This window comes from Lontra canadensis, unplaced genomic scaffold (genome assembly GCF_010015895.1).
Source record: "Lontra canadensis isolate GAN:19392208 unplaced genomic scaffold, GSC_riverotter_1.0 scaffold64, whole genome shotgun sequence".
In the NCBI taxonomy this organism is placed as follows: Eukaryota; Metazoa; Chordata; class Mammalia; order Carnivora; family Mustelidae; genus Lontra; species Lontra canadensis.
In genome coordinates this window covers 9,880,128-9,904,952 of record NW_022631058.1, presented here as the reverse complement: position 1 = coordinate 9,904,952, position 24,825 = coordinate 9,880,128, and the positions used below count along the sequence as shown (strand labels likewise).

The 24,825-nt window shown below is 39.2% G+C and overlaps 1 protein-coding gene across 8 annotated transcripts in view; it reads left to right on the top strand.

Annotated features, from left to right (window-relative positions):
• EFCAB11 (EF-hand calcium binding domain 11) overlaps positions 1-24,825 on the top strand; it is a 142,887-nt gene that overhangs the window by 6,093 nt on the left and 111,969 nt on the right. For 7 of the 8 annotated variants that reach the window (XM_032878611.1, XM_032878610.1, XM_032878613.1 and 4 more), the window contains 2 exons: positions 13,383-13,484; positions 14,296-14,386. In XM_032878611.1, the coding sequence (XP_032734502.1) occupies positions 13,383-13,484; positions 14,296-14,386 (193 nt within the window). Of the gene's footprint in view, positions 1-13,382; positions 13,485-14,295; positions 14,387-18,132; positions 18,153-24,825 lie in introns of those variants that run through there. The other variant, XM_032878618.1, reaches the window with a different exon arrangement.

Sequence of the window (24,825 nt, the reverse complement as noted above, 5' to 3'; positions counted from 1 at the left end):
ACCAAACCTCACCTATGTTCTAGAACTTCATCAATGTAGTAGGTCCAGAGTGGCTGGGGGTCGAGAGTAGTTTTGTTTTGTTTTTTGCACTTAAAGATGTGTCTGAGCTTAGCAGATTGCTTTAGAAAGGAAGATGAGAGAGATGGGAATACCTGTTGGAGATAGGGTCCAGAGCATGCTTTGACTGGCTTTTTAAAAATTACCTTTTTTGGCGGGGTGGTGGTGGTGGTGGATAATTTAGAACTTACAGAAAGTTGCAAAATAAAAATGATACCGAGAAGAGCTGTATACTCTTTACCCAGATGCACTTGTTAACATCTTACCCTTTGGGCCCCTCCTACCACTGCCCCCTCCTCTTACTGCACTGAACCTAAAACCCCAGCAAACTTCTTTTTTTTTTTTTTTTAAGATTTTATTAATTTATTTGAGAGAATGAGAGAGAGTAAGAGAGAGAGAGAGAGAGAGCGCACGAGAGGAGAGAGGTCAGCTGGAGAAGCAGATTCCCTGCCAAGCAGGGAGCCTGATGTTGGACTCGGTCCTGGGACTCCAGGATCATGACCCGAGCAGGAGGCAGTCACCCAGCCAACTGAGCCACCCAGGTGCCCAAACCCCAGCAAACTTACCAACTTCATAAGCTTATATTGGTACTATATTTTTAATCCAATTTACTGTTTATATTCCAGTGTTATCACTTGATCTGATAGTGTCCTTAATAACATCATACCTCATTTAATATAGGAATTAGTCTTTAATGCCAAGTCTCTTTAGCCTCCTTTAAACTGGAACACTTTAAAAGGACTGTTTAAGTTTAAAAGGACTGTAAAGTTTAAAAAATTGTAGACTTTTTTTTTGGCCTTTTTTATAACATTGATATTTGGGACACCTGGGTGGCTCAGTTGTTAAGCGTCTGCCTTCAGCTCAGATTATGACACCAGGGTCCTGGGATTGAGCCCTGCATCAAGCTGCATCAGGCTCCCTGCTCCTCGGGGAGCCTGCTTCTCTCTCTCCCACTCCCTCTGCTGGGTTCCCTGTCTTGCTGTGTGTCTCTATCAAATAAATCTTTAAAAAAAAAATAACATTGATGGACGCCTGGGTGGCTCAGTTGGTTAAGCCGCTGCCTTCGGCTCAGGTCATGATCCCAGGGTCCTGGGATTGAGTCCCACATCGGGCTCCTTGCTCAGTGGGGAGACTGCTTCTCTCTCTGCCTCTGCCTGCCGCTCTGCCTACTTGTGATCTCTCTCTCTCTCTCTCTGACAAATAAATAAATAAATAAATAAATAAAAACATTGATATTTTTGAGGAGATAACCCAGCTCTCAGTGTTTGTTTTATAAGAATGGTCCTTGTTTTGTGTTTGCCTAATGCTTCTCTGTAATTAGGTTGAAGTTAAGCATTCTGAGCCAGAATGCTGTTTAGGTGACCTGTCCCTCTCCAGGTATCATGTCTGGAGGAACCTAATATCCACCTGTCTCTCATAGGTGATATTAATTTTTATCACTGATCAAGATGTTACCCAGTTTCTCCATTGTATTCTGTTTATCTTTTCTTCCTTTGCAACTAAAAAGCGGTCTGTGGAAATGCACTGAAGACATTGCAAATATTTTGCTTCTCATCAAAATTTCCCCCTAGATTTGGTAACCATGATTCTTGTCTGACCCAGTTTTTGCCAAAATGGATACAAAGCAATGATTTCTAATCCCAGTGCTTCTTCCCCCACCTTTTTTCAAAAAGATTTATTTATTTGAAAGAGAGAGGGAGAGCATGAGTGGGAGGGGTAGAGGGAGAGAGGCTCTCTCGCAGATTCTCTGCTGAGCATGCAGCCTGACTTGGGACTCTTGTCACAGGACCCTAAAATCGTGACCCCAACCAAAATCAAGAGTAGGATGCTGGCTGTGCCACCTAGACACCCTGCTCAGTGCTTTTTCCAGTTAACCCTTGACTGTGGGCAAGAGACCTCCCTTCTTGATCAGTCGGTCTGTTTATTATCAGCATGGACCTATGAATTTTATGTTTTTAATAATTTACATTCTATTAATTTAATTATTTTAGTTTTCACTTTGTCACAGACTTGGTCATTGAGGGTTTCCTTAAGCTGGCTCCTGTTTCTTTCCGACTGGTGTGGCTTTTTTTTTTTTTTTAATCTTTTATTTTTAAAGTTTTATTTATTTAAGTAATCTGTATATCCAATGTGGGGCTTGAACTCATGACTCCAGGATTAACAGTCACATGCACTTCTGAATGAGACCGCCAGGTGCCCCTAAAGATCTTTTTATTTATAAATATTACATTTACAAAGGAGTTTACTGGATTGCTTTTTTGTATACAAGGTCTGGAACCATATGTGAACCATGACTCTTAGCAAATTATTGGCAGGAGAATGTGTTTTTAACAAACTCTCTAACTTGGTGGAATTTCCCCAGGTTTTTAATTTTTTATAAAAATTTTTATGCTTTCAGAATATTCATATATTTCTGTAACGTTCAATTAGTTGTGACTTCTTTTTTCTTTTTTTTTTCTTTTTTTTTAGTTTAACCCACTGAGCCACCCAGGTGCCCCTCTCCTGCATTTTCTATCAAGGATATTACATCTAGTCTCACATCCACTTCTCAATGAGATCATGAAGATGATGGTTTTCACAGCATCTTTTCCTAATAACTAATTTTAAGATATATTTCAAAAGGTTGCAAAATAACTTAGTCCTCTGAGAAATTCAGGGGAAGAACGGGGGTAATGAGATCACAGTGGAGGTGCTTAGCGCCTGGCTCCAAAATTCTTGTCAAAGCACTCTCCTCAGTCTACAGTTTCCAGTCTTTTCCCTTTCTCCTCTTCCTCTTCTTTTTTTTTTCCCCTCTTTCTTTTCTTTCATCTTTTTTTCCCCCTCTCCTTCCTCTTCTGGTCTTGATATATCAATGGCAAATGAATCTTCTCAGAGCATTGCTATCTTAAAGATTAAAGGAATAGACTTAAAGTCAGGGTACTACCTTTCCAACTAGCTTTAATTCATGTTCCCTTGAAAGGGAGACTCAAGGCCACAAGTACCCAAAAGAGCAAAAAAATCATCCTAGCAGTAAATCCCTGCTGAACTCTGATTGCTGCTAACGTAACTTTTTTCTGTTAGAACTCTTCACTGCTGAATCAATTTCAGACCATCAACTCCTTCTTTTTACTCTTTCCACATGTGAGTCACCTTTTACATGTTTTTTTGTGTGTGTGTGTGCAGGAAGACGGTTTATGCACAGCTTAAATGTTTTGTCAAATGGTCTCTCTTCCTAATGGTTTGATCTTGAAGAAGCACCAAAATGTTGACCTTGGCTTTCTGGAAGCTATTCAAATAATTCCATTTTTTCAAAGTTCTTGGTAGGCGTGACCTGGGAGTTCTCCAGCTATCTGTGACTCTTTCTATATCCAGGCCTGGTCTCTCGCATGCCACCCTAAAGGATTCTCTGTGCAGGCCCAGTTGCTGCCCAGCTTCCTGGGTGAGGTCCAGACTCACATCTGGATTGATCCTGATTTGGCAGAGTCTTAACCAGGCACACGCTTCACACAGTACCGAAACCTGGGTGCCCAGGGCCTACTTCGCTACTGGTCTCTCTAAAAGTCCGGTCGTTTCTGTAGATTTTCCTGGTGAAAGTTAAGAGTAGTGAAAAGTGAAGTCAAAACCATTAGAAGCAAGAGTAGAGTGTCTCCAGGAAAGACACACTGAGAGAATTTGAGGGCAGCCAGAAATAGCAAGAAAGCATTTTAATGTCTAGCAAGCAGGTATCAGCCAAAACTGTTTAGGGACTGGGAACAAGAAATCATGTTAGTGGGAGACAAAAAAAATCAAGCCTCTTGTTTAAGAAGCAGCAGATCACTGTTGGGTGGTTCTAATATGTATTGTGCAACCCCTTTTAAAGGGTTGTATTTCCTAATAACCTTTGTTCTCGGTCATGCGGTTCATACCTTCTCTAAGTATAGAGAACAGAAGTAGTTTGCAACTAGAAGAGACCTAGAAAACTTATTTGTTCCCTTCTTTTACATGAGGAAATTTGGCTCTAGAGAGGAATATTAATATCTCAACCCTGGCATTTGATGGTTCTTTATTTGTTTACAAAATACATATACCTGTGTTATAATATTTATTATAGATGATAATTGCAGCTATGACTTTCTGGAAGCTTACCATGTGCAGACTTCATGATGAGCACTGTGTATGAATTGTTCAATGTAATACAACTCTATGCTCTCAAAATTATCCTCATTTTATAAGTTTATAACCTTCTGAAACTCAGAGAGGTTAAGTTAGAGTGGCCCAGCTAGCTACTTAGCAGACTACAGTGGTCTGATCTCCAAACTCACCCTCTCAACCATTTGATAAACCCTTCCCTTGATTTTAATAGTGCCGTGGGTCATATTAATCAATGTGACAGGGTTGAGACCAGCGTTCACTCCCCCAGGAACTTGCGTAAATGAGTTCAAGTCCAGAGTGGATCAGTACACAGAAAGTTCTCCGCTGTTGTTAGAGGTTGATGTCAGATCTGCTTCTGAGCTACCTAATGTCCAGAACAAATAGGGAATGACAATCTGGTGATCCGCGTCCATGCAATAGAAACTTCTTATCTAGAGAGACAGTTTTCCCTGATCCCTGATTTGGGATATTTCTTTCACAACATCACATGGCAGAGAGGCTGATGAGTGGCCATCGATGTTCGCAAACCGTTCAGCAAATACACTAGTGAATTTTGTAAGGCTCTTCCTTAAACTTTCCTCATTGCAGGCCAGTGGTTTAATGCCAACCATGTCTCAGCAGTTCCATGAGGGGCAAAGGAAGACTACAACCATGGGTGATACCCTATGATTTGACTTCACTGTGTGATAAATTATCGAGCATTTTATATGAATAACAACAAATAAGATTTATGGAACTTTTGCTTAGTAAGTAAGTCAAGTGCTGTGAGTAAGAACTGCATGAATTTTGCCCTACCGAATCCTCACAACTGTCGGTGTGTTTTCATTCCAAATACATATAAAATATGTCTACGGAAAAAAACAAAGTACTTCAGAATTTTCTTTGCACTAGGTGATTAGATCCAGCTTTTTTTTCCCCTTCCTGTTTTCATATTACCTTTTGAAAACAATTAACATATTTCACTTGCATAAAGAAGGAAAGGCTTTCCAAGAACTTACTTTTAACCAAATTAAACAATGGAAAAAAATCAAAGAGATTGACTCATCATAACGGTGATTATGGACTGTTTGACTCAGTCATTCTCTCCAGTGTTAGTTCAATTGGAAAATAATTTGTGGAAGAGCTTAATGGCCAATTGGCTTGTATACTTTTATTTATTGCGATCTCATCTGAGTTGTTTTGAGCCCAGTAGTTGATTGTGAAATGTATTGTTTTCCCAGATTTAAATTTCATGTCCATTTTCTAGTGTTTTAAGTTCTGTAAACACCCTTTTAAGCTGTGTATATTTTCTTGTTTGGGGCTCCCACCTAAGGAACTAAAGCCCCAATATAGAGGGTTTAGCAAGGTTTTATTTGACTTCAGATTTCAACTGATCTCTTAGTTCTTTTCTGTGATTAGAAAATGCATGCCCATTATGCTTACCTTATATTGCAACATAATTGTGGGACCATTTTGTTAGTATTGGCCATTCACCCCTAAATTAATTTATTTCATTACCCATGTAGAGGATGCTGAGTAAGTGTCACTGTAGGGTAGAAAAGAATTAGGAGACACAGACACTGACCAAAGATAGGGAAGATAAAAAGGTATTGTCACTTCATTTATGGCCAGATGTCAAATAATTACTGTGGACAAGAAAACCTCTGAGAGATGAGAGGAGGGAGACAGGAGGTACGGGCCAGAGCTGGATGGGAAAGGGTGGGTAGGGTTTGCAAAATTAGAGAGGCAAAGAAGAGGACTTAGTAAAATGAATGAAAGCAGATGCCATTTGTGTGCTTGTCCCCCAGCCCCTGGTGCTTTCTGTGCTTTGCCATGCCAGTGTGGAGGCAGAGCTCAGCATGATTGCTTACCTGCCACGTTCTATGTCCGTATAAACGTTGGGTGTCGTGTCAAATGTGGAGGCATTTGCTAACAGTACAGAAAAGGGCTATTTCCCTCCCTCTCCACAGCTAGTGATGGAAAAGGCCTAGTTAGCGCTGTCTTCTCTTTGCAGGCTGTCTGTAGCCTACCTCTGTGCACTTTCTCAGACCTTCTTCCCCCACTGCCTACCCTCAGAGTCTGGGACTTCTCCCAGATCCCTGCCCAGCCACCCCCAGATTTGCATATCCAAAGCTATCAGCTGTCATACTGTTAGTAATGGGTCCTACCCTAAATGGAATCCATCCTCCTTGGGATATTTTTACCTCTTGCACCAGCAAGGAGTATAGTGCCTAGCTATAAATGAATTGTGTTCAACAGAGTAAGCTAATCTGATGGAAGCTGAGTGTTAAGAAGGGGGATTGAGGATCTCTTTGCCTAGAAGGAATAGTGAAGCTTTATATTCCAGAATAAGGTATTGGGACTTTGTACTATGAAGGGGAAGAGGAGCCTCTGATGGCTTATGAGCACAATAAAAAAAAGTAACAATTCCTGTCCATGTTTGATAGAAGTAAGGTTTTATTGGTTCAGATTTCTCTATTCTGTTGTTACCTGGTTTTACTCTTTTCATTTTCCTCCCAGTGATATAGTAAAACTTGATTTCTTCCATTAAGGTAGATTCTTTTCTCTTTATTCCCTTACTTTCATTCAGGAAGCTGGAAGAAAAATGTTAGTCCTCAGAATTTATTCATCCATTTTACTGTGACAGCTCCCCATAGTTTTTGTTTGTTTCAAGTTTTTATGTAAATTCCTGGAGTTAACATACAGTGTGGGGCACCGGTGGCTCAGACAGTTAAGCATCTGCCTTGGGCTCAGGTCATGATCCCAGGGTCCTGGGATCAAGAGCTCCATGTTGGGCTCTCTGCTCAGTGGGGAGCCTGCTTCTCCCTCTCCCTCTGACTGCCACTCTGTCTGCTTGTGCCCCCTCTCTCTCAAATAAAGTCTTTAAAAAAAAATACAGTGTAATATTAATTTCAGGAGTAGAATTTAGTGATTCATCACTTACAAACAACTCCCAGTGCTCATGACAACAAGTGCTGTCCTTAATTCCTATCACCCATCTAGCCCAGCCTCCCCATCCACCTCCCCTCCATCAACCCTCATTGTGTTCTTTATAGTTAAGGGTCTGTTGTATGGTTTGTCTCTCTTTTTTTTTATGCTAAGAAACAAAACAGATGGGGGTGCCTGGGTGGCTCAGTCGGTTAAATGTCCTACTCTTGATTTTGGCTCAGGGTGGTATTGGTTCAGGTTGTGATCTCAGGGTCGTGGTATCAAACCCGGGATGGGATTCCATGCTCAGCTGGGAGCCTGCTTAATATTGGCTCCCTCTGCCTTCCCCACTCTTCTAGGCACATGTGCTCGCTCACACACGTGCATGCCCCCCCCCCCAAAAAAAAGAAAGAAAACAGATGAATTTAGGGGACATCCCATCATTGTTGATGCCACTTGTGCCTTCTGTCCTTAGAATCTTTTAACGGGAACACATTTTTCCCCTCATAGCCTCTAGAAGTCACAATCTGGATTTTATTTCTCATACTAGAGAAGGCTTGCATTATACCTTTTAAAAAGCCACTTAATCCTTTTAAAACCTCATTTTTAGGCATTTTCAAGCCCTGGAAAAAATTAATGTACCACACAAAGAATGTGAATCCTCCCTTTTCTCCTAAGTCTAGGACCAGACTTAGAGTCTAAATAACTTGGCATTTTTATTGTTTTCTCCTTCACTCTCCCCAGTTTTATTGCAGTTTCTAATTTAAGCTCACTATGATAGCCAGAAACTAGACGACTTCATTTTCAAGAGGATTTCTCTATGTGCACTGGCCCTGAAGCTTGGGGTCAGTGGTTTTGTGAACCACAAAAAAATATACATAATGAAACTTTCAAGCAAAAAATTTATATGGTTTTATTGGACTTTTTGAATATATCCACTCCTGTGGTAAAAGATGATTATTCTCCTAGGAAACTACTTAAAAACGAAACAAAACAAAAAAATAGGAAAGATAACATTCCGAGTCTTCTCTGTACATGTTATATCTATATCACATATATTAAGTGGTTTGCAAAGTCAAATATATATATTTATTATAGAACATGGAAGGAGTCCATTTTGCTAAGAGTAGTTATAAAATGGAAGGGAGCGTTTTCCAATGGCATAGAAAATGTATAGATTTGCAGTCGGGAAAGATTAGTAAAAATCACTGGTCCCAGTGGTTTTAAGGTACCATCCTCAATCCCAGGTCCTGTGGGGGCCCTTCTAGGGACATTGCTGGACAGGGAATGGTGGGGCAGCCCCCTGGCTCCAACAGAAGAGCTCTGCTTTCATTTCCTTTATAGTCAGACTTTCTTGTTTTATAAAGAGCCCCACCTTTGCTACAGTTAAAAAAAAAAAAAAGGTCTGCAAACTACTGGTAGAGTCCAACTACCCAGGTGATTTCTGAACACCTTTTGTAGATAGATTAATAATAAACTCAGATAAACATATAGGTCTACGCGGTTCCTGATCTTGTCACAATACTAATGTGTAACCACAATAAAATGGTTTGGGCAACTGTTATTAGTGGAAAAACGTACATAGGAGACCCAACATTGTATTTGAAATTAGAATTTTCTGAACATATTCTTTCACTCCAGGGGTGGACACAGGTAATGCATTTGTCATCGAGTATGAAATCTGATGGCAATAGAATTATTGAGTCTTTGTGAAGAGGTAATTTTTGGTTTGAATATTGTGACAGCAGGGGGAGCTAGTTGTAGAAACTTTATTTCTCGGCCACTTAAAGAGCCACAGAATGTATAAAACTTACAATAGTGTGTTTGCATTTCAGAGCTTTAGTAATAGCAAACTATTATGCATTGGCTTTGGAAAGTGGTTGTACTACTGGAGCGTGAGAGCCAAGCTGAATGAAACTCTACCCTTTGTAGAAAAGGGGCTTGCACTTGGATATATGTTGCTGTGCAAGATTAAGACAATTAAGGGTATGGGGGTGGAGGGAGCAGTGGGGATGTGTTTTTATGGCTTAATATTACTTGATGACCATTAGAACATTGGCTTCAAAAAATAAGGCATATGATCCTGTGGGAAAATAGTGTAAAAGAACTTGATTACATTATGGAATTATTTGTGTTATTAGATTATTGTCCTTTTTTTTTTTTTTTTTTTAAAGATTTTACTTATTTGACACAGAGAGAGAGAGATCACAAGTAGGGAGAACAGCAGGCAGAGAGATAGAGGGGGAAGCAGGCTCTCTGCTGAGCAGAGAGCCCAATGCAGGACTTGATCCCAGAACCCTGAGACCGTGACCTGAGCCGAAGGCAGAGGCCTAACCCAGTGAGCCACCCAGGTGCCCCTAGATTGTTGTCCTTTTTAGGTGATAGTAAACATTCCATTGAAATCCACATTTTCTCCTAGGAAAAACTAAAGAACATTTGCTTGTTACCCCACAGGATTCTGAAATAAAGACCTAACTGCTTTGTAGTTCCAAATACCAATAAGTTTTCTGAATATGTAATTTAGAAGTTATTACTACTCATGTCTTTCTGTGTGTGTGTGTGTGTGTGTGTGTGTGTGAATCATATATTGAACCATAGAATTGTCTTGGTTTGGTTTTGTGTTTTTATCATTTCCCTAAATCAAATGCAATGATAAGAGAAGAGCAAATATTATGTATGTATTTCTTTTCTCTCTGAATTTTGTTTTTCAGTGTATCATATGTATTAAGAAATTGGCGTTTCTAAAATGATGGCTTATTTTGTTGGCTAGGTGAATAGAAAGTCACCTCCTTTTGGCATTAGTTTTACAGTTATGAGATCATTTAAAACACACATTTTAATGTTTTTTGCTGAAAACTAGAAATAACATCTTCCTGTTACTTGATGTACTTATTCAACGAACGTGTATTGCATGCCTACTATGTGCCTGGTATGATGCCAGACGCTGGGAATAAAATCTTAAACCACATACAGTGCTTCCCCGGTAGATGTGTGATCAAATAATTACCATAGGACCTAATAGATTCAAAAAGAAAATCAATTGTGTTATGAACAGAGGGCTGGTGGGTCACAGAAAAGGGACTCAACTGGGAGAAATCAGGGAAGACTTCAAATAAGAGTCAATGTACTGGTTGCCTAGGGAAGGAGAGGTAAACTTTCAATAGGAGAAAAAGGAGAAGCTCATTCCAGGCAATGTGCCCAAAGGTATGAAAGGGTTTGTTGCCTTGGGGAAGCCTCAGGAAGTTTACTAGGGAAGCCAGAAAAGTAGACTGGGGCGAGGTGGTAAAGGGTCTCCTAGGACATGCAGAGATCAGTGACATATTATTCAGGAATTTCAACTAATCGAGATGCTATCTAATTGATGAGCTTTTGGTGTTCCTGAAAGTAAAGTTAACAGATTTGAACCTGTAGGAACGTGGCATGACTAGACTTCAATTTTATCCTCAGCAAGTGGTCTCCATACATCCTCTGTTTTCAAAGGTGCCGAGATGAAAACAGCGCTGCATCCCTGTGTGTCTTTAGCTGTGATGGGGGGAAAAGCTGCAGGCACAAATTCCATACAAAGCGCATTTACTGAGCATGTGCCAAGCACTCTGGGAAGCGCTGGGAAGTGTGCCCTGTTGCTTAGGACAGATGCAGCTGCCTTCCTGACCCCCCCCCCCCCCCCCCGCCTCCTGGAATGTTCTTCCTCCTCACCTTTAACCAGTTGGTACCTTCTTGTCATGGGTCTTATCTTAAATATTCCCTCCTCTTAGAGAGTACTTTTTCCTCAGAATCTACTCTGCAGGAGGGTTCTTGTGATCCTTTTATAACTTCCTCTTTTCTCTGTCATCCACATGCCATGATTTATAATTAACGTGTACATGTACTGGTGCACCTGGGCTATCATTCTCTCCCCCACTAGACCGGTAACTCCCTTGGGACTGGAGTGTGTGTGTGTGTGTGTGTGTGTGTGTGTGTGTTCTCTTTTCCCCTCTATTTCCAGAGCTCAACACTGTGTGGCACACAGTGGGTCCTAAAAAGTTGTAAAAGGAGCATTTGAACATAAAAACGGATTGACTTTTAAAGTTTCTAAACCTAGTGGCACCTGGGTGGCTCAGTGGGTTAAAGCCTCTGCCTTTGGCTCCGGTCATGATTCCAGAGTCCTGGGATTGGCCAGCGTCCGGATCTCTGCGCGGTGGGGAGCCTGCTTCCCTTGCTCTCTCTCTGCCTGCCTCTCTGCCTACGTGCGATCTCTGTCTGTCAAATAAATAAGTAAAATCTTTAAAAAGTTTCTAAACCTTTAACGGACAAATAAGAAAAACACGAGAAATAAAACTATTTTTAGTAAAGTGTAATTGGCATAAGACTTTATATTAGTTTAAGGTGTTTAACAAAATGATTCCATATGGGTATATATTGTGAAATGCTCACCACAGTAAGTCTAGTTACCACCTGTGATCATACGGAGTTACAAAATCGTTTTTTCTTATGATGAGAACTTTGAAGATCTATTCTCTTAGTAACTTTAAAATGTGCAATACATTATTATTTATAGTCACCATTTTGTATGTTACATTCCCATGACCTATTTATTTGATAACAGGAAGTTTGTACCTCTTGATCCCTATCACCCATTTTGCCCACTCCCCTCCTTTCCCCTCTGGTAGTTACTGATCTGTTCTCTGTATCTCTCAAGTTTTGTTTTGTTTTGTTTATTCATTTGTTTTGCTTTTTTTTATGTGTGGATTCATGTTATTTTTCTCTGATTTATTTCATTTAGTACAGTACCCTCCAGGTCCATCCATGTTGTGGAGAATAGCAAGATCTCATTCTTTTTTTTTTTTTTTTAAGATTTTATTTATTTATTTGTCAGAGACAGAGGGAGAGAGAGTGAGCAAGCACAGGCAGACAGAGAGGCAGGCAAAGGCAGAGGGAGAAGCAGGCTCCCTGCCGAGCAAGGAGCCCGATGTGGGACTCGATCCCAGGACGCTGGGATCATGACCTGAGCCGAAGGCAGCCGCTTAACCAACTGAGCCACCCAGGCGTCCCTCTCATTCTTTTTTTATGGCTGAGTAGTATTCCTCTGTGTGTGTGTGTGTGTGTGTGTGTGTGTGTGTATGTGTTTCACACCTTCTTTAGCCATTCACCCATTGATGGACACTTAGGTTGCTTCCATATCTTGGCTAGTATAAATAAATAGTATAAATAAATACCCTCATGCAGTGAACATGAGGGTATAGATATCTTTTCAGATTAGTGTTTTTGTTTTCTTTGGGTAAATACCAAGAAGGGGAATTACTGGGTCAGATGGTAGTTCTGTTAAATTCTTTGAGGAACTACCATACTGTTTTCCACAGTGGCTGTACCAATTTATATTCCTACCAGTATTGCACAAAGGTTCCCTTAAGAAAAGTATTTTCTTTGTTATTTTTTTAAAACCATTGGAACTATTTTCAGAACGTATACAGCTCAGTATTACCTCACCAAAAGTGCAAGTTCTTAAAAATTAGCACATGGTTATTGTATGATTTGGGGCTATTTTTAAAAATAGTGATCCATTTTGTAATGGAAATTCTGAGTTACTAAAATGAACTACTCTTTTTTATATTATATATTTGGGGCTCAGTTCACAAAAATGTTTAAATTCTTGGCTCTCCTCTTTAAACCTACTACAAAGATCACATTAGAATTCATTTTAATAAACATTGTAAGCACAGTATCCAACCTTATATGATCACGCTGGGCTCTTTTATTATGAGAATCACAGGAAGCAGAGCCCGAGGCTGCGGAGTAGTGGTGGGGTGTACCCAAGGCTGGGGACGATGCCAGCTCTATTGTTTATGGAATATTCTCTCCACCTTTATCTCTGGTGTGCAATTGGTATTGACTTTTGAGAAACTACTTCTTCGCCCCCATCTCCCAGTTGGAAAAACAAAACCTACCATAATGACATCTGGCTAGGAAAAAAGGAATCAAAGAACCATAAGGAAATAAAAATTAGGACACCTTGTTTAATAAGTAGTTTCAGGCCTGTGTGTTCCATCTTTTAGAGGGAAGAGTGTTGCACTTTTTCGAGGTCACCATTCCTTTAACCCCTAGAAGAGCTCAGTGAACTGCCTATCGTTTCTGCTATTCATTGCTAGGGTTGGGTCTATTTTGCATTTAGTAAACTGTCTTTTTCACTTTATAGAGCTTTAGGGATATGCACTGTTCATCAAAACGATGATAAAATTGGTCATGATATGTATCACTTTTCATTTATGTTTTTGTTTTTTCTTAAAGAGGAAGATGTTCACTTTTGGCAAATTGTTTTTTCTAACTTTTAGGTATATTGCTTGAGGAGTTTTTAAGTATTGTTAGAAAAAAGAAGGAAGTTCGACTCCATTGGAATGAAATAAGACACATCTTCACAGCTTTTGACAGGCACTGTTAAGTATCTTTAAATTGTTTTGATATTTTAAAAACTGCTATTAAGAAAAGTTGCTAAGTACTCTCAGTAAATAAACTAATATACTTGGAAGATTATCTTACTGTATTCATTAGCTGTTACCTAGGTGTTGGTATGAATTTTCTTTTCCTCTATCACAGTCTTAAACTCTTGACATTTACCATGGATAAGATAATATTTACAGTTACATAATTGTACTTAGGATTTGCCTACATTATAATGGGAATAGCAAAAGGGCTGGCTACATGGGGATATAGGTCATGAGCCACCTACAAAAGTATGGGGAAACCTATGGCCTTTTCCTTTGACTCCTACTTTGACCCACAAGTGATTGAAAAGAACTCTTTTTTCTCACACTGGGTATAGCTGAGAAAAGTGGCTTTGAACCCCCTCTGCCCCATAGATCACACACAGGATGGAAAGACTTGTGGAGTCCAGGGTCAGCGTCTTCGTTGCTTTGATGTTTTCCCTCTAAACATTTGTATATTGTCATTCTGACACCAAGAAAGAAAAAAAAAACTGAATTTTGATGAATAAATTGTTTTGGCAATTCACATAGACTTGAAACCCAGTGGCACTCAGAGAATCAGTTAATGACCTGTGAGATCATCTGGGCCTGCCCTGAAGGAGAGTGGTAGTAGATTCTTGAATTCTTCTGATGAGACAATCTCAGATTACTTTATATTTACTGCTTTTCTTCAAGTAAGAAAGTTTCACACAAATATGGTTGAGGTAACAGTTAATAGGATTTATAGAAGTGAGTGAATGTTTTATATTTTCATTTCAAATAGATCGTGGGTATTTAACTTTTGAAGATTTCAAGAAAGCATTTAAGCAGGTGGCTCCCAAGTTATCAGAAAGGACTGTTCTGGACGTATTCAGGTAAGGCACCAAAATCTTTATATACACCCACCCCTCAATTTGCCATTTGCTTTTGCAAGTTTCCAGTCTTACGGCAGACACTTAGGTATGTAGATTTTTCCATCTATACCCTTGATAGTGGAGTGCTTACAGACCAGGGAGATGTGTATAGATATTTGTTGGTAAGGGTGGGAGAGGAGCAAGAGGAAAAGTAGAACTTCATTGTGTGTATATATATATTTAGCAAGAAAAAAAAATTGAAGCTTTATTAATGTTTAACATGGAGGCTGGTTCCCTTGTGTTCAGACACAGGTTACACATGGGTCTGAAGTTGTCTGAAGAGTGGAAGTTGCTTCATGGTGTCCCCTTGTTCATGTGCTTTCAGAGTTGTTGATCAATGTTACAGTTCATGCATCCCTGATAGAGTAGACATAATGGTTGTATTATGTCCTTTATTTAGACAACTCCTGACAATATGGGCAAGTGGCTTAAACGTAGTTTCTGTTAAAAAGCTGCAGAGTGAAGGTCATATAAACAGCACGAGCATGTGCTGACGTGACAAGACGGCAGAGCAGAGTCTTCTCTGAGTCTCTGTGTGAGCTCTTCCTCAGCTGTTCCCAGGTGTATCTGTTAGTGGTCCCTATTGCAACAAGAACCAAAAAACCCAAAATCACAAAACTCAAAAAAAGAAGGCACTGTATTTCTCCCACATGAACACAGGCCGTCTGGGGCTGACTTGATGTCAACACGGTCATGAAGGACCCAGACACCTTTCCTCTTACTGTTCTGGCTGCGTCAACACCAGGTGTCTCCCTCCTGCTGCAAGGTGGCTGCTTAGATTTCAGCCATCACATCTGGATTCCAGCTAGGTCAGAGGAAAGGGAGTTGAAGCGATTCTCTTCCTCTTAGGGCTATCCATTGTTCCTACTTACATCCTAGTGACCCAGACTTAGTTTCAAGGCACTGGGTAGCTCCAAGGGGGAAGAGACTGAGAAGTGTCCTCTTTGCTCTGGGTAGTCATGTGTCCTCTGAGTTTCTGATAGAGAGGAAGAAAGAGTGAGTGGATAGTAGGAACATAGATGGAGGAACATAGATGTTCCCATTTGAGATAAAAATAATTTCATGAAATCTGACTGGAAGCCATCCCTGCTCCATAGAAATTATCAGCCAGGTTATTTGAAATAAGGATTTGCTCTCACTGTCAGTAACAATGACCTTTATGAGTTCTTTTACTGCAACATTCGTAAGCAAGTTATCAAGCACGCTATTGAAGAAGAGCAAGGGAGTTAAAGCCAGACCTAGACAGAATGTTATAGGACGCTATTACTTAGTTGATCCTAGAACAGCGAGACCTTTGAAATATGGTAGCATCTTTGTATATACTTTGTGATGATGAGTAATGAGCATCAATGTATTTCTTCTTCACGGAAGGAAAGAATAGAGAATTGTTACTGCATTTTTCTTTTAACAAAAGACAAGTGTCCATGTTGGCTGACCTTTATGTGTCAAACAGTTTCAGTAGGTACAACCTCATAGTTTAAGTGTACTTTTGAAAAATACATTTTTTTTTTTAATTTGACAGACAGATTACAAGTAGGCAGAGAGGCAGGCAGAGAGAGACAAGAGGAGGAGGCAGGCTCCCTGCTGAGCAGAGAGCCCGACGCGGGACTCGATCCCAGGACCCTGAGATCATGACCTGAGCCGAAGGCAGAGGCTTTAACCACTGAGCCACCCAGGCACCCCTGAAAAATACATTTAAATACAGCCCTTCCCTATAGAAGCAGTGTTGTTGTTTTTTTTTTAAATAGGATTTATTTATTTATTTTTTTAAGATTCCATCCATTTATTTGAAAGACAGAGATCACAAATAGGCAGAAAGGCAGACAGAGAGAGAGGAAGGGAAGCAGGTTCCCTGCTGAGCAGAGAGCCCAATGCGGAGCTCGATCCCGGGACCTTGGGATCATGACCTGAGCCGAAGGCAGAGGCTTTAACCCACTGAGCCACCCAGGTGCCCTTAGAAGCAGTGTTTTAACAATGCATTGAGAAACTACTTCTCAAAAGAAATCTATGCTTCCAGGAGAGCATTTTTGAAAATGAGTGATTGGAAGTGTGATTCTGTTTTAAAAAAATGATGTGTGGCACTTATGGAAACCCTTCACATCTGCATGTTCAATAAGTTGAAAGTGGAATGTCCTAACCAACTGGAAAAAAATCTTATAAAGTTTCAGTGGTTTTAGAACACAATTCCTAGAGCTATAAAAATTCAATAACTTTAGTAAACTTTCAAGAGCAACTAATATCAGGAGAGACAGACATATACTAGCTGACTTTCAGTTCACAATTACAATAAAATAATAATTTTTTAAAAACCCTCGAAACACCCCTGAGCCTTTCCCTTATTGGAGGATGGAATTATAAATTAAGAGACTGAATGTCATGACGCCCTTTTCCTACTTAGGTCCACATATCTTCATGAGGTATCTCTGACAGCCATTAAAACCAAGTATTAAATTGCTCAATCACAAAAGGTTAAATTGAGATGTTTGGAAATTATAAAGTGTATTAAGTCACATTATTTTTATTAGTATTAATAATTTCTAGTGACAGCAAAAATAATTTGCCATTAATAAATAAAATAGTGTTATCTTTAATTCTTTAGAATTTCTATATTATGCCTTATAATGTATATACTATATTAATATAGGAGCATTTGTGCATATAACCTGTAAATAAACATATGAAAGGCCCACAAATCTTATACTTCCTAGGATTATGGATTGAAACAGTTTGGAGACCACAGCCAAACAAGGCATTTTAGTTAATTGAACATGCCCATTTTAAACACTCATTTTTATTATTTTTAGCACCATAATCACTAAACTAGAATTAATGATGCATAACAAGTATTAAATGTAGTTGTGAAACCAAGTAGGGAGAGAAATATAGTTCCTCAAAGTATAGATTGAAGTAGGCCAGAAACACAGGGATGTCTGTCTTCCACACAACACTGTTTCAGTGGTTCCAACAATTTTCAAGACTAAGGGAAAAAAATCAGATGCTAAGGCTATTAGTGATACAAGATGACATGATGTTTCTAAGGTTGGACATTCGCTCTTTGTCAGCTGGAGTAGCATTTGACTTAATTGACCATTGGGAATGGAGTTCATTTCCTAGGTCCACGGTTACCCAGGAGAAAGCTGGTATCCAAAGACACTAGAAGAAGACCACTAGAGAGGGAGAATCCTAATTAGACAGAGTCATCTTTGGTGTGAATGACTGAAGTTTTCATTACCTTCAATTCAGTGACGGCCATATTCTTCCTAAAGAAACCAAAAAAGATCAGGAGTGGTTTCTTTCAGAAGTATTACATGTCCATATTACACCTTAATTTTTTTTGAGCCATATCAAACAACCACAACAATAAAACCTACTGAACAAGCAAAACAACCAATTCAAAAAGACAGACTCGAGGCAGAAGACATCAAAGGATCATTTTGCTTGCAAGTGGATGGATCATTCATTAATGCATCCCAAGAGCTAAATGAGATATTTTTCGAAGTTTTGTGAATTGCTCCCTAACTGCTCTGGGAGTGTTTATGTTATTTATTTTATCATGAATAAAAGCTGTATAGTTTTAAAAAATATATATTGTCAGGTTTTATAATACTTACATTTCTAATGTGTGTATGTAGTATAACATTTATGATGAACAACCATAATCTCTTTCCTTTTTTATTTATCTGTTTATTTATTTGACAAAGAGAGAGAGATCACAAGTAGGCAGAGAGGAAAGCAGGCTCCCTGCTGAGCAGAGAGCCCGATGCAGGGCTTGATCACAGAACCCTGGAATCATGACCTGAGCTGAAGGCAGAGGCTTAACCTACTGAGCCACCCAGGCGCCCCACCATAATGTCTTTCATTTTAGTTCTACAGTTATGTGGATTCAGAGCTCACTTCCAGGCCTTGTGCCATAGTTTCTGCTTAGCTGAAGTCTGTCCTCTAGTAGGGATCATGACTGCATTCCCTGGTATCTTTCACATTTCAAACTGTTCACAGGGGCCATTGTCCTTGAATAAAATTATATAATGAATTGAACATTAACATTTTTGAGTCAGTTTTCCTTGAGAATGCTGATTATGCTTATGTTGAAAGTCCTTTTAAATTGTCTATTAGTGGGGCGCCTGGTTGGCTCAGTGGGTTAAGGCGCTGCCTTGGGCTCAGGTCATGATCTCAGGGTCCTGGGATCGAGTCCCGCATCGGGCTCTCTGCTCAGCAAGGAGACTGCTTCCCTTTCTCTCTCTCTCTCTCTCTGCCTTCCTCTCTGCCTGCTTGTGATCTCTCCCTGTCAAATAAATAAATAAAATCTTTAAAAATAAATAAATAAATTGTCTATTAGTTTCTATTTCATTGGCTTGTTTTGCTCACCATGTATCTTCACATACTTTCAGCGAAGTCTATTCTTTGTACTATGTCCAGTGCGGCTTTTCTTTTTGTCTTCTATGGTTTTCTTTCTCTTTTACATTTCTTTCATGAGCTATATATGCTGATGTTTAATTTCCTTTTGTTATTTTTTAAAAATTTAATTAAATTTTATTTTCAGTGTTCCAAAATTCATTGTTTATGCACCACACCCAGTGCTCCATGTAATACGTGCCCTCCACAATTTTGTGGTACTATTTTATAGTATCTTCCCTAAACCTTTCTGTATCTACTTACAACTCCTATTTTATGGAGGTGTTTGCCTTATTAGGGAAACAGTGGTTTTGAGACTTTATTTTTAATGAATGATTGCTTGGGGGCTGCTGATTATAGCCTTTTTCATATAAATTAAGGAAAACAAGTTTTCTACCAAGGAAGGGTTTTGAAGAACAAGTTAACTTTCTTAAACCAAGAGATGATATGTTACCCAAAAAACAAAGACAGAAATTGGTACTAGTTTATTTACCTCTAACAATATCCTAAAATGTTTAACACGTGGATTCAAAATTTGAGATTCCTTTCAGTATTTGAAACTTTGCTTTCCACTTAACAGTGGATAATCATGATTTGTGTACTGAAATTAGGCTATATTAGAGGTGGTATTTTGTTATTCAGAAGTTCTTAGAGAATCCTTTTTCTGAAGATCATTTTTTTCCTACCCATTCCAAATGCCAGAAATTCAAGAGGTTTGAGAACTGAATAGTTTGTACAATAGAATGAATGTGAGATAATAAGCTGTTTCTAGCACTAAAAGTTTAAAAAAATAACTGTCTTCTTTAATATTATTCGTGCTTACAGAAAATTTTATAGTTTGTTGTTGTTGTTGTTGTTGTTGTTGTTTTAACATTCAGAAATCTTCAGTGCCTCTAACAGGTAAGGTTAAAACTATTTAACCTGGCTCTCCAACATCTGGTTCCTTTTCACATTCATCTTTCGTTAGCCCCAAATAACTGTTTCCCTTGGCGTACTGCTTGTTCTTTCAACATGTGATGTGTATTTAAACATTCTGTTTCCCCTGCTGGCAGTGCCTTTCTCTACCTCCTATCTGCCCAGATTAGACCTATCTTTCAAGGTCCCGCATGATAAAATTTTCTTTTTCTTTGCATTGAACAGTCTTACTTCCTTTTGCTAAAGTTTGTTAGCAAACTTTGTTGCATTTTCTTTTTCCACTTACTTGATAAACATAAAGGCAGTGTTCAGGATTGTCTTCAGAAGATGCTACAAGCTCTTTGAGTTTATGAGCTTATTTGCAATTTCCACTGTCCCCAGCATGGTGCCTTGTGCGTTGTACTTACTTAAATAATTGTTGGTTCATTGTGACTTACTCTCAATGTCCAGTGACAGTGAAATTCTCACTTTCAGCGTTTTTTTTATGGTTTAATTTACTTCTTCTAAACTAGAAAAAAGTACTTGAAAATGCAATCAGGAGTTTTATAGCCACATATGGCTTTCTCTTCCATTTTTCTCTTTTTGCATGTGGTTTTCATGAATTAATCTCTGATAGCCTCTCTTTGCTTTATTTTGGGGTCACTTGCAATTCATGATTTAGCCTCAGCTGTTATCAAGGAGCTGACTTCATGCTCTTTCCTGACTTTGCCCGCCACCAGCACCCTGTGGTATTTCTGGCAGGCCTTTTTCTCTGCGTGGCTATATTTACTTCTCCATGCCTAGGAGCTTTCTCCAGCTCATTGTAAGCACTGAGATTTGCACTTGCCCACCACCTGTCAATTGGCAAAAAGCTCTGGGAAGCTTTTGCTTTCCAGCCATGAAATGAAATGTGGGTATGCCGAAGGCCCACTCCCTGACCCACTGTCTGAGGTTCTGAGTGTGCAGGCAGATTGTCAGATAACTAATGTAATGTGGAAATATTGAGGCACCGAAACGCTTTCTAATCATGACAGGAGACATTTAAAGTTATATCTGGTATTTTTGGTATAAGAATCTCATTCCTCATATGATGTGGGGAAGGTCAAAAAACATCCTCTAACTCTCCTCTTCTGGATATTAAAAATTGGTTGACAATAAGAGCATCATGACTTGTGGAAGAATATGTGTTTAATGTTAGAGTTGCAGTGGGGATAGGGGTTTAGGGAGTGATGGATATTTTCTTGGGAGAAAGATCATATACGTCTCATGTCACAGCCATTACAGAGGAAAGGGTTGTCATGAACTTGGGTAGAATGAACTAACAGACTCTTCTGTTATGCTGAATGGAAGAGAGTCTTACAGAGTCAAGGGGCCTAAAGGAAAGTGATTTAAAATAGATCGAGCCCGGTGTTGGGCTCCATGCTCAGTCTGGTCGGGATTCTCTCTCCCTCTCCCTCTGCCCCTCCCCACTCTTCTCTTTCTCTCTCCCAAATAAATAAATAGAACGTGTGTGTGTGTGTGTGTGTGTGTGTGTGTGTGTGTGTGTGTGTGTCTTTAAAGATAGCATTTATTTTTCAATTCATTCTCATCTCTTTTGAAGTAATATTCCTCACTATGTTCTTTAGCTTTCTATAACTCCTTTCTGCTGGTAGCACACTTGTTGCACATCATTTTCTTGGACAAGAAAAGATTTCCCAGTCATTTGTGCATCAGAATGGTTCTCTTATAGATGTAGTCATGTGACCTCAATAAGAGCATAGCTATTATAGTGAGTACGTACTGTGATGAATATGATTATTGATCCAGAATTATCTACATGCTTCTGTCTATAGAAAAGTATTTTTTTTAAAAAGCCTAGAAATCATATCTCATTCTTTGTAATCATACACAGAGAGCTGTTACAAGCTATAGTTGGTTGTGTAAGTATAAGGGCCAAAGGAATAGACTTCTTAAATTTTCAGTTTTTATTTTATAAATTTTTGTATCTTCTTGGCAGTGGTAATGCCTTAGTTTTTCTTTCATTTTTTTGTTTCAAAATTGTATTATCAGAGATTTCCTTTTCTGATTATCCTCTTGCCTGTGGTTCCTGAATGGGCAGTATCAGTGTGTAAGCTGTTCAAGCTAACCTCAGAATTTCATTTCTTTGGGCATTTCACATATATTGAATAAAACTGTACTTTCAAAATCCTACTATAGAAATGTATTCTAATCATTTTAAGAAAATGCCAGTTTTTCAGAGGGCTTTTAATTGATTTTGTACTGTGGACAAAAAGTATATCCTTGCATTTGAAGATTATCTTTTTACCAGTATAAACTTAAAGTTGGTGACTTAGGAATTGAAGCTCAGCTACTGGACAGGAAACAAGCAGAGAAGAGTAATGACCTCTTTCTGTAAATTTTCAAATAGAATTTGTTATTTTGGTTTTTTGAATCCGCTCCCTTAGTTTATATTATCAAAGATATATTATTTGATCGGAAAGAACATTTAATCTCTTTTACCTTTAGGATGCCCAGATTTTGTAGTCCTGTTTTACATAAAACCCACCCAGATGCAAATTCTATTCACCTTTAAGGCCTAGTTGTTCAGATCTTTATTATCCTGACGGCAGCCTGACCCAACACCCTACTCACCGCCTTGCAACCCTCAGAAGAAAATTGTCTTCACCTTCTGCTTTAAACTCCTAATCTGTCATAAATATCTTCTTTATACTTATTCATAGTTATTTGTATACATAAAATCCAGTATGAGAGCGTGAGCAGGCACAGCAAAGTGTTCGACATCACGCTCAGGACAGTACAGCGTGTTGAATAGATGACTCCATTTTATGTAAATGAATGGCTTTGTAGCCAAGGGGCTTTCTATTCTGTACTACTACTTGTCCTCTCTAAATGCTGCCCAGGAGCCCTGTGAAGGTCACGTGGAGCGGTAAGCCCCAGGGCTGGGAAGCAGGAGACCTGAGTTCCAGTTCCAGCTCTGCCACTTACCTGTCTTCCCACAAATCACTGAGCCTCTGTGACCTGCACTTTCCTCATCTCAGAAATGACGCTGTTGTGTTATATGATCTGGCAGGCTTCTTCTCATTCCAGAACTCGCTGGTAGGGTTATCTATCATGGAGAGTGCCATGGCGGTCTTCTTTATTTTCTCTGTGTGTCACAGGTATTATTCAGAATCCACCACTGCATGAATACAGATGTGGTCTGTCAGTGTGACAAAGACTGCTCTCAAGAGGAAATTACTGGCTTTGACAGCTATCCAACCCTGGGTTTAGTTTTTGAGATGTCACTATAACAAGTGTTATGGCCAGCGTATCCAATTCCTCATCTACATATATGGTTGAATACGCTGTTCTTGCTGTAATAGCATGAGGGCTATTTTTCTTTTAATCCAACTGTCACATAAGATACTGCTGCCACGGTTCCTTTCTTATGACCAAATGTTGCTAACCCTTTCAGTCATCCCTGAAGTTATTAATAGCCACACATCATGAATGTATTCATGCCATTTTCCTTTATAGAAAAAGGAATCGATTTCTTGTGTTTTTCTTTTGTCATAAATAGCTAACTCCTGGGGAAAATAATCTTGATAATATTATGTGTTGTGTTATTAAAACAAGAAAAGCTTGTACTTAATAAAATGAATTTGGATTTTATATGAGATATTTAAATTAACATTATTTTAAGGTGTGGGAAAAAATAGGCTCAGAATTAGGAGTTACACTTAGGACTTTTAGTAGTCTTCCTTACATATATCCTAAAAATCAGAAACAAAAAATTTCCAGTACTGTGTTTTTATCTCAGTGACATAATGACTCATAATGAGTTTGCCAGCTCATGTCTAGCCATCTTGTCTACCAATCTCCTACCCAGTCATTCTCCATCAGACTATCTTGAATACATATACACTTGCCATTTAAAGAGTATTACAATGACCAATAGCATCAGCACTAGGGACCTTATCAGTGATGCCTAATCTCAGGCCCCCCTCCAAACATAGAGTCAATTGTGTTCACTTTAATATCCCTGGATGGTAAATATGCACATTTAAGTTTGAAAACCCTTGGCCTGCTTTGGATGAGGGAAATTAGCATTACTTTGTTTGTTTGTTTGTTTGTTTAAGCATTACTGTTTAGTTGTCCTTCTTGACTCCAGTAGTTTTTCATTACCTACCAGATGGCCCCTAGGTTCCTTGGTCTGACACGCAAGGCCCCTACACACAGAGAAACCTTGTGTACCTTTTTAGCATGTCTCTCAGCATTTCCCAAGTCAGAAATTCTACTCCACCATTCTGATCTGCCTGCCATATACTGATCCTGTCATTTCTAGCATTTTCACTCATGCCAGGTTCATTGCCCTCTCTTCTCTGACTACCCCATCCACATATCTAAATGGCATCCATTCCTTAGAGCTTAGCTGAACTCTCCTAGGTAGCCTGCCCTGATCACTAACCCAGAAAATTTCTTTCCTCTTCCTTAGAACTCCTATAGCCACATTAAGGCGTCTAATACTAGTAAACACCATAACACTGGCAACTAACATTAACTGAGTATTTACTGTGTGCCAGGCACTGTGTTGAATGAATCCTTATAGGATCCGCATGGGTTAGGCCCTGTCTATCCCCATTTTATAGAGGAGGAAAAAGTTTGGAGAGGTCACAGAAATTTGCTGAAGGTCTCTTGCTGGTGAGTAATGGATCCAAGACTCAAACTCAGGCGGGTTGACTACTGAGCTTGTGCTTTTAATCACGGTTCAAGTTGCTTCTCACTTCTTTTTAGCAGGATAAGCATCCCGAGGGTGGGAACCATGGCTTTATTCCCCAGGATACCCGAACATAAACATGACAAAGCAAGGCATTTTTGCTCCGCCCAGAAATGTTCTTGGTAAACCAGTTGCATAATTAAATAATTTGCCTCTGTTCATATAAATTGGTTTGGTTTAGATTGTTAAACTTGAGATTTCATTTGGTTATCTGTACTATATACAAAAGGAACTGTTTACAAAAGTGTGCAAAAGGAAGCTGATGTAGCGTTCTATCACACGAAACTATAGCAGGCATCCCGGTTCAGGTTGTTTTGATAAGAACCCATGTGTTATGCATCTTGTCTTTGGAATTACA